General features: G+C 39.6%; 1 protein-coding gene across 1 annotated transcript; it reads right to left on the bottom strand.

The window, feature by feature from the left end:
* Window positions 1-3142: 3142 nt before the first annotated feature.
* Window positions 3143-13657, bottom strand: LOC104414085 (kinesin-like protein KIN-8B). Its single transcript, XM_010025100.3, has 15 exons — window positions 12795-13657; window positions 12622-12693; window positions 12399-12515; window positions 12063-12151; window positions 11584-11728; window positions 11399-11494; window positions 9857-9948; window positions 8758-9006; window positions 8538-8688; window positions 8029-8091; window positions 7713-7949; window positions 5538-5642; window positions 5329-5442; window positions 4383-4979; window positions 3143-3842 (listed from the first exon to the last, which is right to left on the bottom strand). The coding sequence occupies exons 1-15, from the start codon at window positions 12867-12869 to the stop codon at window positions 3636-3638; spliced, it is 2409 nt and encodes an 802-aa protein (XP_010023402.2). The 5' UTR covers window positions 12870-13657; the 3' UTR covers window positions 3143-3635.
* Between the last annotated feature and the right edge of the window lie 415 nt (window positions 13658-14072).

Genomic DNA, 14072 nt, shown 5'->3' on the forward strand with positions numbered 1-14072 from the left:
GTGTCGGCTTGGGTCGTTTCTTACTCGAGTTTTAGCTGAAATTCGAGGTCCAAAACAACATGACATGTTGACACCAAAAATGTGAAGGTGGTGTAGTCCACAGTTTGGAGGGGAACCCGTTAGAGGTCCAACAAGAGTGAGCAAATGGGCAAGCGTGGGGAATCATCGATTGGTAAAGTGCAACCGGTCCACAAGAGTATCTAGTTACAACCGACGGAGATGGCAATCAATAGCGACTAAGTGCTGGAACAAAAAAGTTGATGTAATGGTCAAGTAGTGGAGTCGATGTAACTGTCAACAAAGTGAAATTGATATAACCATCAAACTAGTGGAGTCAATATAAGTTGACACCCTCAAATGCGATCGTTTAATGTTGCTCAATAATAGGAGTCACGTGCAATTTTTTAGCATCCATTGATTGTGCACTATAAATACCTATATTGTATCATTTGTAAAGACCCCCAAATTAAAATTAATAATGAAACTTGACATTCTTCTACAAATATTTACTTTTATCTTTCTGCAATTTACATTAGTGGCAATAGTTGTTCCCAAATTTCATGCTTTAAATTTATTTTCCTATTTAAAATCAACAAAGGACCTTATGCAACCTTTTTCGATTCGCATCTATCCATCCATTATACTTTTGTCTTTTCAGTGAAATAAGTGTATGTATGGATGATGACATGACAATATGTATAAAAAAAAAAAAAATGGCAACGTTGAAACGAGAGCATTAAATTCCATTAAAGATCAAATGATATTGTGCAAGCAAAGGGATATTTCGTCCACAACATGACCGAAAGTGTCCAATAAAGAGAATATATCGAAGATGGAGAATAAAGGTTCTTCTAAATCAAAGGTTAGAAGGACGTTTTTTAATTGGAGTTGTTCCCTAGTTCGAGTTTGTTTACTAATTTGATGTTTCCCAATTTGATGTTTCCTTGTTTACAGTTTTCTATTTCGATATTTCCTAATTTAAGGTTTTCTATTTTTAACGTTTCCTAGTTTGATATTTCCTTGAAAGAAGCGGATTTGAGAGTTGATAATATATGCGAAGTTCTCTCAAATGAGTCATTCTTGCAGTTCTTTATCCAATTCATTGGTGATGAACCTTTAAGTTTTTTATCCTTAGTTGATGGGGTAATGTTTTATGCCTTGCAAGGACAATGGCTGAAGCGAAGCTGCTTCATCCAATGTAGAGTGAAATTCAACTACCGTTGGCACGTCCAAATCTTTCGAATTCAGTCCCCTTTTTTTTTTCGGTTATTCAAGAGTATAGGCATGAAAACTTGGTCACTCATATATATAACCTCATGAAACGCCCTGCGATTTCCACAAATCAATTAGGTCCTGAGTTTTGGTCTATGTAGATGACTTGTACACAGTAGATGGGATTTAATGTCACTCTTCTTACAACACTTATTAGTAGAAGAAGAGGGCAACGACGTCAAGGTCTCATCATCATGTTTCCCAAGGTCCGGTCTCTCGCCAGCGGGGTTCTGAATTTGGACCGCAACTTTGACATTTTGGGGTGCGCAGAAAATGGTGGAGATCTGAACTCTCGGTGTGGGCATTTGAAGGATGGTTGAATAACTGATGCGGGGAGCATTAGAACTTGGAAAATTCCATTAATCAATTCACAATCCCAACTGAAGCTTCATCAATCGATCGAGCCGATTTAATCATGCAAGCAAAATGCGGAGGCAGCACAAGTCCACTGGGTCCAATACATTCAAGATAGGGTTTATTACAAAGTTGAAATGTTAAAAGAGTCTTCATCACAAGATTGAAATTTGAAAGTCTTGATTATAAGGTTGAAATGTTAAAAGAGTCTTCATTACAAGGTTGAAAGAGTGTGTATTGGTATTTATTACAAGGTTGAAGTGCCAAAAAGTGTGTGCTAGCTTTATCGCAAGTCTTAGTATTTTTTTTTGTCAAAAGAAATTTCCTTCATTTCTCATAATCAAACATGAGAAGAACATAAAAAGCTTCAGACAAAAACAAATTTCGTAATACCATCATTCCCATATGCATCAATCACTACGATTTAACTTAACCCAATCGATTAATGAAACCTAAGATTAGACTAAATTTGTAATTCAACTAGCTAGGGGTTAATCATGGCACGATCAATGAACCTATAGCTTGTTTTATAATAAAATTGAATCACATCACCATTAGTCAACCCATGCTCTTGCCTTGGCCCTCACTCCCCATTGGCAAGGGCCGACTGCCATCGCTAAGATCTTTGCAAGGGTCGCCAACCTTTGTTGATGGTGGTGCCAAAACCTTAAACCCTCACTCCATTGACGTCATTCTCCTCCCTCTGATTTTTTTAAACAGTATTTTTTAAATTTTCTCTTTAATTTTGTCTTTTTTTCCAAATTTTCTGATGTTTTTCTAACGTCGCACCACATTAGCAATGCATTTATTCAACAAGACCAAAAAATATCACGTGGGGTTTTCAACATAACATCTGAGTAAACGTGGGCGCACAGATGCACCACACTTAAAATGTCGAGAACTCAACTGTACTTTTAAAGATTGACTGCATAATGGGGAATGTCGAGAACTCAACCGTACTTTTAAAGATTGACTGCATAATGGGCAAAGCATTAACAACTGTTGTAACTTTCCCTAAAAAGTTTCTATAGTAAGCCTCATATCCTTCTACTATTCTCATTTACTGTCGATGAATCATGCATTTCCTATTTTCTTTACAAGAGCGATCATCCAAGATAACAATACTTAGTGTAAACAGGGCATGTGCACACATACATCAATCATGCCAAAATCACACCATCAGTCAATTCACGCATAAATGACAGCCAACGTAAATTTATTAATTTCGGACACGACACTCGGGACGGTCAGGATATTACCCAGAAAACTTGCATAGCCTCTTAACTTGATACCCTATCGGGTTGAAAACTTCATAAAGATATGCATCTATATACACGGACAACTAAGTGTGCAGACGCAGAAATTTGAAAACCTGCATAAAATGGACAACAGATGAATCAATCTAGTCTCGTGTTTTCTTTTCCTTCTGATTGGTAATGATGGTATAAAGCCTCGCCGAAAAAAAGGTAGATGCGAGAGGCTCAATTCTCCACAAAAACAGAGATAAAAGGCAGTCGAAAACAAAATTTTGGTAAGATCTGAAAAGAATGTGCTAGAGGAAACCTGAGAAATTGAGTTACATTTGAATGTCTGTCCATCTCTAATCCAAGCAATGGACTTGATCAATCAGCGGGACGAACACATGAGGATTTACAAGTATGCACGAACTATATACAACAACTACTGCATCTACAATCTACAAACTGAAAAGCCAAAAAACATCTAACTCGCCGCTCATCCTGAAGATCTGGATCTTCTCTCCTAACTTCTCGGTACTAAAGTAAGACTAAACTTTGCAATGCAACTACCTGAAGCATGGCACTATAACCTGTATGTACAATTGCTGGAATGAATAGAAGGAAAGAATGGTAAATGAGTGAATGTTTGTAAAGGGTGGGGCCAGAAGAAAACAAGACAAGAAAAGCTTCAAAGGCAGCAGTTTAGAATCAGGGCTAGATGAATCGAATGCAGCAGGTTGCAGGCTAGAATACGAATTTGATGTAGGATATTTATTGCAATTTCGGTTCAGTTTCTTGATAAGGGTCATCTCTTCTTTCCATGCCAGAGGACTGTGCCAATGAGCTATGAGGAAGGAAAACTTGGTTTCTGCTGGAATGGCTCATGACATATGACTCTTGCTTGCTTCTATTTCCATCACGATCCTCATAAAAATGCTGCCCAGAAGTAGCAATTCCAGAACCCCTCGAGAAGCTTAACTGTGGATATAAGAAAATAACCGGAATAGATGACCAAATTAGAGTCTCAAAGAAAGATTTAATCATGGGTCAAAAAAGATGAGCAGTCTATCACAAAGAAAACTGCAATAACAAGGACAAGTAAAGATATCCTCATACTAAGTTCCTCTATCTTTTCATGCAAGCAACGTTGTCTTGTATATTTGGAAGTGACTTCTCATGATCATGCCAAGAGCGAAAGAAAGAGGGTCTTTTCAATGGCATTGAGGAAAACTTATACGACAACTCATTTGCAGTCGACCATAACTGCAATCGGGTCAGCTTCACATCTGTACAGGCTGGAATTGCGAGAAAGGTGGTTTTAAGGCCAAATTACTCCAAGAGTATAAACAAACTATTGTTATGTTAAGTTAAAATTTACACAGGTATTTTTGCGAGATCTATTACAATCTAAAGGGACGAAGAGGATAATGAAATCATAGAAACATAACTATGAGAGGAAAGAACAGGAATGGATTAAAACACCATCTTAGGAAAGGGGATAGATCTGTGGATTCGTACCTCATGCTGCTGTGCAAAAGTAACACTAGAAGATAAACGACTTTGACAAGGTGAAGGCTCACATGTCACCTCTGGAGAGGGACGGCATGAACCTCGGTGAGACACGTCAGGTGTGCCGAACTGTGACCTTGGCCTACCACAAGCACAATCTTCAGGACTCTCGCTCGACCTCAAATGGGGCGATTGCGAAACATCATGAGATAGTAAGTAGTATGAACTGTGATGCTCCTCCCTGCACAACGCACTCCAATTGCCTGAGGAAGTGGGCCCACTGTAGAAGAATTGATGGTGATGTAAGTTGCCAGATGATTTGGATAGAGAACTGCCCGTGCATGGGGAACTCCCAAAAGGGAGAAATCTGTGAGAAGCCACATTTTCTAGGTGACTATTATCTGACAGCCCCATATAAGGTGTCATCATGTAGTCTTCAATTGGTATTCCCTGCCAAGCTGCGACATCCAACAGCCTTTTCTTATCAAGTGACTCGAGCCCCAGCCCCATTACCATGTTCCAAAGATTTCTCTGTGCTTCTCGTTGATTATGAATCACTTGATCCCTCATTGCAATTTCGAACTGAAGCTCAGTGTTTGACATCCCCTACATAATGGCACTACAACTGTAAGGTTCACACTGGTAATTGATAGCAAGAGTGAGATGGCAGAAATATGAAGACAAGTTATTCTCGTCTTGCATACAGAAAAGAAATTGACAGTACTCTCCCCCCAGCAACCCATTTAGATGAATAGTTGTACAGTAAGAAAATTTACATTGCCATGCCTCTGCCATTAGGGTTTCGATTTTAAAGAATTTTTCGGAGGTAATCAGTTCATTAACTGCACATTCCTTTCTCTTTGCACCTAAGCTTTATATACAGAAAAATAAAATTAACAACAAAAAACACATTATATCCTCAGTGAAAAAGTGTTGCAAATGTAGGATAACTCACCAAGAGTCGGTACTGACTAAGAATACGCAAGTATGTTTTGTTTCCATTGTGACTGATTGCTTCATTAATCTTCTCTTGTAGCTCAGATCGATGCTTCTCATTTGCCTCAATTTCCTGAAGAAGCAAAGGTTATATGTTCAAATGTGAAGTACAACACTTAAAATAACGTAGCCAGTAGACACCAAAAGTTACAGTGATTGAGGAAGCACCTTCTTATAATTGAAACCGGCTTCATCGTTGTCCCTGATGTTATCAAGAATTACTTGTCGCCTAGCTCTCAAAGTTTTGACAACTGGACCACATTTTTCAATTGCCTGTGACACGGATAATCTGTTAAACCTCACCAGAACTATTATTTTCAAACTAGCAACTCAGGAATGACGATCTTTGCTTATGACAAATTGTCAACTAATAGAAAATTTATAAGCCAATTATATGTCTTCATCCATAGAGTTCATCCCCATCTCATGTTACCAATTAATAGATTAAAAAGGCAAAGGCTGCTTTTATAACTAACACACAACAGACTTTCATAGATCACAAATAAAATCAAAGTATCCACTTTATAAATGAGGATGCAAGAACCGTACTGCATTCTTGCAGGAATATTCCACTTAGCTTTGTTTCAAATGACCCCCTATACTAGGAGAAGCAATGCTAATTGCCAGTGGGAAAGTGGCCAGCCATGGAGCATGAGCATCTTTGCACAATTTTGCATCATCAATAGGGTTAATTTAATTTGAAAATCATATATTAATACATGAAATTTACACAGATAAATTAAAATTAACTACAGACCCTAGAAACAGATAGGCAGAGAGAGGTAGAGGGGTGGGGGGCGGCACAGGAGTCGGAGTCATCAGGCACCAATAAGGCTTCACTTAAAAGTGTCAGCCACCAGTGCTGCAGATCACACCCATATATAAGAGAGAGAGAGAGAGAGAGAGAGAGAGAGAGAGAAAAAGGGGGAGAGATTTGAAAGAATTTTTCTGTCATGAGAAAATTTGAAAGCTTAGAATTGATGGCCTGTGCCTAAAATTTAAGTGTATAAGGGTTTTAAGTGCAGATTATTCACAATTTCAATTTCGGAGCACTGACCACATACTTCTTGCATTCTCAAAGATCAAAATGTAACATAGGTGAGCATACAGGGAATTCGATGTCCATTGTCATGATGATGGACCATGGATGTTGACACAGAGAAATCTAGGAGAAGAGACGATCAGCAGGAGAAGGAAAATCTAACAAACTCTTGACAAAAAATGATCATCTTACTCTCCATTCCCACACCTCCAGCACAGCTCACCAAACTCTATGTTTTCCCTATGCTCTCCACCCTGGCCCCCCAATCGTCAATTCTTCTTCAATCAAGACCATCTTCAACACCCACCTTTGCCGGATACCACGTACACCAACTCTATTAACGGCCATCTTCTTCCTTCACCTGGCACTCATCAGTCACTATTTTCAGCCTTCACCCTATCATCAACACGTTCAAATGCGTCTTGCCCAGCAGCCTCTCTCTCTCGTTGTCTTCAAGGTGTGATATGCGGCCGTAGTGACTAGAGGTTGTTCACCCAACCCAACGGGCACACCAAACCCTCCTTGTTGCACGCCGACAACACTGACACCACCGCTTCCTTCTCCTCCCATGCCTCTCCCTCTCCCTCTCCCTCTCTCTCTCTCTCTCTCCCCACCAGCGATCAGGATATGGGGATAATTGATACATATTCACCAAGTAATAGTGGGTATTTGAGACAAAGCTAAGTCGAGCGAGCACATTGAGGGGGAAAAAAGCCCACCTCAGCAGGCTAATTAGAATTTTCCATTAATTTTGAGGTTGCCATTTAACTACTTGATTAGTCTCAACTAAGAGCAAAGATGCTAATTCAATTTGAGATAAACTGAACCAACCCAAAAAATTCAGGTGGAAGCTTTCCAACCTTTAACTGAAAACCAAAATGAGATAAGCCAAAAAAACGACCAAACTTAATGGAAGATCACATGAGGGGATACGCTGTTGTAAGCCTGTGAAAGTGTGCTTCTGAGAACTCAAGTTGATGGTTTTCTAGAATAAGGGAAAGGTCCTGATGAAGCGGGTGGTGTGACAGAATATTTTTTTACCAATAACCAGGTCAAACAGTTCACTTAAGAGCTAACTATTTCTCCACGTTGCAGTTTGCAACAAGAACCACAGCTAGTCAACCCAAGATCAGAAGTGAGACAATGGGTTAGAATAAAACCAAGTTCAGTTTGTTCAGGCCAGCATGGCTTAGACAGATTATCAGGTTCAACAAAAGCAGATAGTTTGTTTAAAGAGGCTATTTGATAAATCTCGATAACACTAGGGAATAGGGACATCAAAACTAATTTCACAAGCTGACCTGTTGTTTTGCAATTGCATCATCAAGATGTTGGAGCTCAACACGGTTACGAAGATTAATTTCCTCAAGCTCAAACATTGCCTTCTGTAAGTTTATCCTTTCCTGAACATTTTCACTGGTTTCTTGGCTCAGTAAATTTAACCAAGACAACTCATCATCTGCAACTTTGTCAGTAGATCTGACATTAAGTTGGGACTCCTTCTCAGCCAATTCCTTCTTCAAGTGATAAACCTCTCCCTACAATGTCAAATAAGTTTAATGACACCGCGTATTGTAGTCAAGCAAAATACATAAAACACAAAAGAGTAAGGAAAACCTGAAGACTGTCAATCATTCGCTGGTAATCTGACACGTGGGTGTCAATTGTGCCAATGTTTTTCTGAGAAAAGAAAACACCCGTAACATGAACTATTAGCAGCATGAATGACAAATCAAACAGAATAGTCTAGCCCAAGATGCATAGAGCACAAATAAGCAGCATAATGCAATTGATTAAGAGCCAATGAAACAAAAAGAATAAGTGAAATGAAGTTACGCATGAATAACATTTAACATGACATAATATACAATGAAAGCAGGGAGATCTGTATTAGAAACGGTAGAATGCAGAAAATTGAATTTCATCTGACAGTGAGTACTCTCCATTCCTCTTCTCTAAGGATGGATGAAGATCATTGCAAAATGATCAAGTGATGTCATAAAATGAGTTTAGATAAAACAAAAAAGCAAAACTTATCAACAAATTATGGTCCCAAAATACATTTATGTCAACAGAATTTAAGTCCTGCACAATGTTCATATATGTGTCAATCTAGACTTTCTAACCTGGATATGCGTCTTTATTTCCTTGGCTCGGTCGGCATACTTTAAGGTATTGACTGTGTGATGATATTGACTGTCGGCAGGAGATATTGTAGCCACCATAACTGTTTGAGAATTACCGCTCAAACCATCTTTAAGGATCCGTGTCAATTTGCTGTAAGATTTTTCTGTTAAATGCATAAGAAAAGAGAATCATGACCACAAAATGATCAATTCCACCAACCTATTTCGATAAGGAACGTAGGCCAGGCCCTTCTTTTGCTGTTTCCCTAAGGCATTAATGCAATTCGCTAATGCAAGAAGCGAGCGGTTAATATTAGCTCCATCTCTGAGCTTCTGCCCTCCATTGTTTGTCTCAGAAGCTCGTTCACTGCCAGCAAGATCCACAAGTGCAAGTTTTCCTTGCATTACTTGATTTCGATACTTGTTCTTTTGTTTTCTTTTCACAGTAATCTCCAGAACCGCATGTGATCTGGTTCCAGAAAACAAAACATCGTAAAACGGCTGAGGTTTATGAGAGAATATTAAAGAAAGGACTGTAGCGATTACTGCAATATTTTCTTTGAGTTGGGAGTCCATAAGCAAAAGCTATCACCAATCACAACTAAATATCTATACTTCAAAGGCTATTAATCTGTAGCTAGCCCTCTTTTATCATTCTGCATTTCATACATCAATTCTGATCATATTTAAGGGAATTAATTCAAAATTATTATGATAGGTATAAAACAATCAAAATTCACCAATCTTTTATTTAACAATAATCACTTCTTCGTAACTGTGGAGATAAAGGATTCTAAGGTGATATCAAAGATATACTGGTGGAAGAAACAAGCATCAATACATCATTCTTCATAGATAGCATGTATGAAGCACCTATATAAACCAAAATTATCCATGTCTGGCAAGGATAAGCTGGAAACTTTATCACCTTCCAGAGCCTTCAAAAAGTTCAAAATTGTCTAAGCACGGGAAACCAACACTATCTCACAAAAAGAATAACAAAAAAAAAAAAAAAAAAAAACTCTAAGTAAAATGCTATACAAAGACACCAACCACATCTTAGCGCATGGAAACTACAATCAAATAATATAAAGGTAGCAGTAAGCCAAGTTTCAAACACTAAACTTGAAAAAACATAGATCGAGAAGGTGAACAGCCACAGCCTACAATCAGATAATATCTGTTATAGAAGTATTTTACTCATCCATTGTATAAACAAGACTACATCAACCTTCAGTTGAGGAAAATTATTCCCTACAGAAAACCAAAATAATAAAACATAAAGCAACAAGGTAAACATGAGAAATGTGCCTTGTTACCTTGACGATGTTGCATTAGCCTCTGTGCTCTCTGTTTTTCTTCGGCTGTTTCCTAGATTGAGAAGTTCAAGTATTTTATCTGCTGAGTGAACCTATTTTCAAAATTAAATATCTCTAAGATAAGGCTGCATCAATGGGAAAAAGTCGGTGCTCTCAAACCAAAAGCATGATGTACATTTTACTTTTACATGTGAGTAATATAGTAATAAGCAGCCAAATAAGCTAGAAAACTAGATTGCCACAATTTGTTGACACAAGGAACCGATATAGATGAACAAATCCATAAAATATCTGCAACTGATGGCTCAGATGACTGAAACATCAAAGAGCTTTGCTTATATGGCACCCAACCCTAAATTCAATTTTTAAACAAAAATGGAGACAAAGAAAGTCTTGCCCCTATAGATTGGAGAGAAAAATACATGTTTCCCGTGAAGATAATTTTCCTTTTGCTTTGTGCCTACGTTTTCACAACTGATACCAATTTCTCCTGAAGGTTTTGTTGGAGCTGAATTTTTTACTTGAAAAGAGTTAGCACAGGATATTCAGTTTCTCAAAATAATCAGCACAAGAGTCTGAAGAAATTGTTTAGCATCAATCTTGGTCATCTAATGAGGATGCATGTACCAAAGAGTTTCTCAACTATGCAATCGTAATCCTATTTTTTCTGTTTAAGGTAGCACTAAAATAAGTCTCCTTGGAAAATTAATTGCATTAACGAAGCATTACATGCTTCAGTTCAGACATGACTCATTTCGGGAAAATAATTACACTAATTGCAAGAATTGGCAGACTGATTAAGATTCAAGAAGTGCAGAGGCAAACTAAGAGAATATAGTTTGCATGGCAATGTGATCCGGAGAGTAGAGAGAAACCATGTTCTTTTCCAAAATTGAGCTGATCACGTGGAAGGGAATCAATAATTTATAAACATCCAGGCACACCATATGCCTACATTTATATCTTCCCCGCATTGCCATAACAAAACAGAAGTCTAGAACAGTTGGTATCTTCATTGGTAGAAGGCCAACAAAGAAAAGTAAGAAAAACTAAATTGACTGAGAAAGTTCCACGAGTATTAATCAATGCATTGGTCATTGGACCGAGTCCCTCACAATTAAATTGAAGGATTTACAATTAGGGAGGCCAACCACCCACTGTGCAGCCCAACTAATATAGCCAACAGAAGCCCCAATAAGCATAAGGAAATTCTTGGCAAATCAAACTTGTAAACCAGAGAAAGAAGACATCCTTTTCTTCTTTGGAAACAAAGAAGTATCCCAAATGCTTTAGCGTAGATGTAGAGATATACACATGACCAGTTCCGTATAACAACAGAATGCCAGATACGTTATGCCCTACTCTTGCTGCTTATTCTGTCCGGAGGCCACTAATAATGCATGCTCCTTAAAGGTACCTCTAAAAACAGAATGACTTTATGCACCTCCATAAACAGGATAAATCATCAGCTTTAATCAAGTGATTCGCAGCTTTATACTCAAACAGCATTCATCATACACATATCAAAGAAAAGGGAAGAACCTTAATTGACTTCAAGCCAGCAACAACAATTCCTTGAACAGGATCCTCCCTGAGTTCCAGATGACCCGATGATTTCTCGAGCAAATCGTAGATAACCTGAATGCATGAAATTAGCTGAACATGTCCACACCAAGCATTGCATAAGGAAAAGAAGCCAACTTATTTTATCAAAGTTTCCTCCTTACTTCATTGTAAACTTCAAGGTAGGAACAGTTAACTTGAAACTCATCGGAACTACTGTCCTGCTTGATAAGGCGAAAGATTGTATGCAAGCTAAGAACCATAAGTCCCGGGTCATTCTTAGTTCCAACCATTGTGTATGTCTTTCCACTGAAAATATTGAGGGAAAAGGAAGGAAACACGGGGACTAAACAATCAGTACATCATCAATCTACATGATCTCAAGGGGCACACAAGCTGAATCTGATATGAATCTAAGCTACACAAGTGTGATTGATTCACTACGAGTTTGATCGAGCTATAAGATAAGGAGCCATGTTCATGGCAACTAAAGAGTAGCAAGAAGTCTTGTAATTTGAGGAAGGCTGATTAAAATTTGTAAAAAGAACATACCAAAACCATAAGCTAAAAGAAAGAAAATCTATCTAAGGCAGAAATCAGCAAAAGCGATCAAGGCTACCGTCGGGTTATTTAACAGGTGTACCTTCCGGTTGAACCATAAGCAAAGACGGTTGCATTGAGACCTTGAACAACTCCAGAAATTGTTGAATCTATACATCTACTGTACACATCCTGGAAATCATCGAAACTTTTAGAAGACTTTCATAAATATGAGTACTACAGCAGGGTTATTAGCCAAGATACTAACAACAGATTGACATGCAGCATGAGCTAAAAAGTAAAAATATGAACGGACGCGACGCAAATGTTTTTCCAATATTTCATGTCTTAGCAGCATGATCCCTACAATCCATAATAATCTCAAGCAGCTGAACTGAAATCGAAAGGATAAAAAGTCAATTACAAAAATGCTGCATACCCTATTGGAACATTCGGGACCGAACGCATGATCAAAACGGTACTTCTTCTCTTTGGTTCGATTTTGTATGCGGTCAAGGTAGTCCTTCGACAAATCAGGATCTAAAACAAGAACCTCCTGCATCACCAATCCACATAAATTCCTCAATGCCAGTATCTAAAGTCGACGACTTCAGCGACTTCGACGCATGCCACCACAAATTAGACTTTACCACTTAACGTACCTTACTATCGCTAACTCTAACGATATTGCGGCCGTAATCTCTCCGCGCAAAGGGTCTACACTTAACGGCAACCTGATCCCAAACGCACAACACGAAATTTCAGTTCATTTCAAAAAACTCCAGGCCATCGCAATCGTTCATCGAATCGAACGGAGTGCCGCGAGAAACCGAACCGTTAAGGTGGTGGCGGTCTTCCTCGCAGCAGCAGCAGCAGCAGCAGCAGCAGCGGGAGCCTTCAAGCTGGGCATGTTTCGACAGTTCGCATCAAATCCCGCCGCGCCTAGTCACGCCGCCGGAGCTCGAAGGCTTATCTATTACCCAACGATGGCTCGCGCAAGCGATTGCGATAAAACCCTAAACTCCAAAACCGAATTCGAAAACCGTAACGTCTGAAAGAGAAAGAAAAGGAAAGGGAATGTCGCCAGCCGACTTTCCGTTTCCGGAGCTGACGCTAGATTTTCAAAATGATCGGAGACCCCAAAAAAGAAAGGAAAAAAAAGAGAAGAAACGGAACCGAAGACGCGGCGAAAACGGAGGCAATTCGAAGGAGACGAATTCCGGAAATGCCGCGACGACGAGCATCGCCCTCGAGAACGCCGAGCGATGGCGGGCTACATTTGAACGAGGCGGACGGGCGGAGAGAAGGATTTTCAAAATTTCAACTTCTGAAGGGAGAGAAAACAAGGAAGAAAAATCCGAGAATCCAGGAATCCGAGAATGTGGAATCCGAGAAAATGCGAGAAAATGAGACGAAGATGGTGTGAACCGGGAGGAACGCGCGCCGGTCGAGAGCTGAATATTATAAATTCTGTGTCTTGTTCAGAAGGGAGGAGATCGGCTGCTTCCGAGCGTACGGTGGGGACGCCTCCAATGCCGTCCGTCACGTCTCTTTAGAGAGAGAGAGGAGAGAGAGAGAGGTGTGGAAGCGACAGGCGGAGGAGGACGATGGAGAAGACGACGGAACAGTCCCCCCGACGCGGAGACGGGGAGAGCCGTTGGAGCGATCGCGACCGTTGATCTTGACCCTTTTTCCTTTTTTCCTTTTTTTCTTTTTTCTTTTTTGGATTTTCGATATTTGGGGAAGCAATTATTGTGGCCGGGGGAGGGAGCACGTGAGCGAGAGGGGGACGTATGCCTCCCAGTGGGAAGATCTTTGCCCCCTTTTATTTGATTGAATTGGAGTTGGGGACGGGCCATGAAATTGGGGGCAAAGATATCATGAACGATGTTGAGAGGGAGGTGATCGATGGGCGGACGGGCGCGAATCGAGCTCCGGATCAAGTTCGGGATATCACCCGATCGTGCCTGTCTATAGAAATATGTAAGAATTGGGTGGGCCAAGCGGTCCTAGTTTAAGTCCGATCGAGGCAGGACGAGGCGACGGGGTGGAACCTCATTTATTAAAAGTCTCTGTATGGGCTCATGTAAAGCTAAAAGTGCTTTCGAGCTCT

This window comes from Eucalyptus grandis, chromosome 8, assembly GCF_016545825.1.
Source record: "Eucalyptus grandis isolate ANBG69807.140 chromosome 8, ASM1654582v1, whole genome shotgun sequence".
Taxonomy (NCBI): Eukaryota; Viridiplantae; Streptophyta; class Magnoliopsida; order Myrtales; family Myrtaceae; genus Eucalyptus; species Eucalyptus grandis.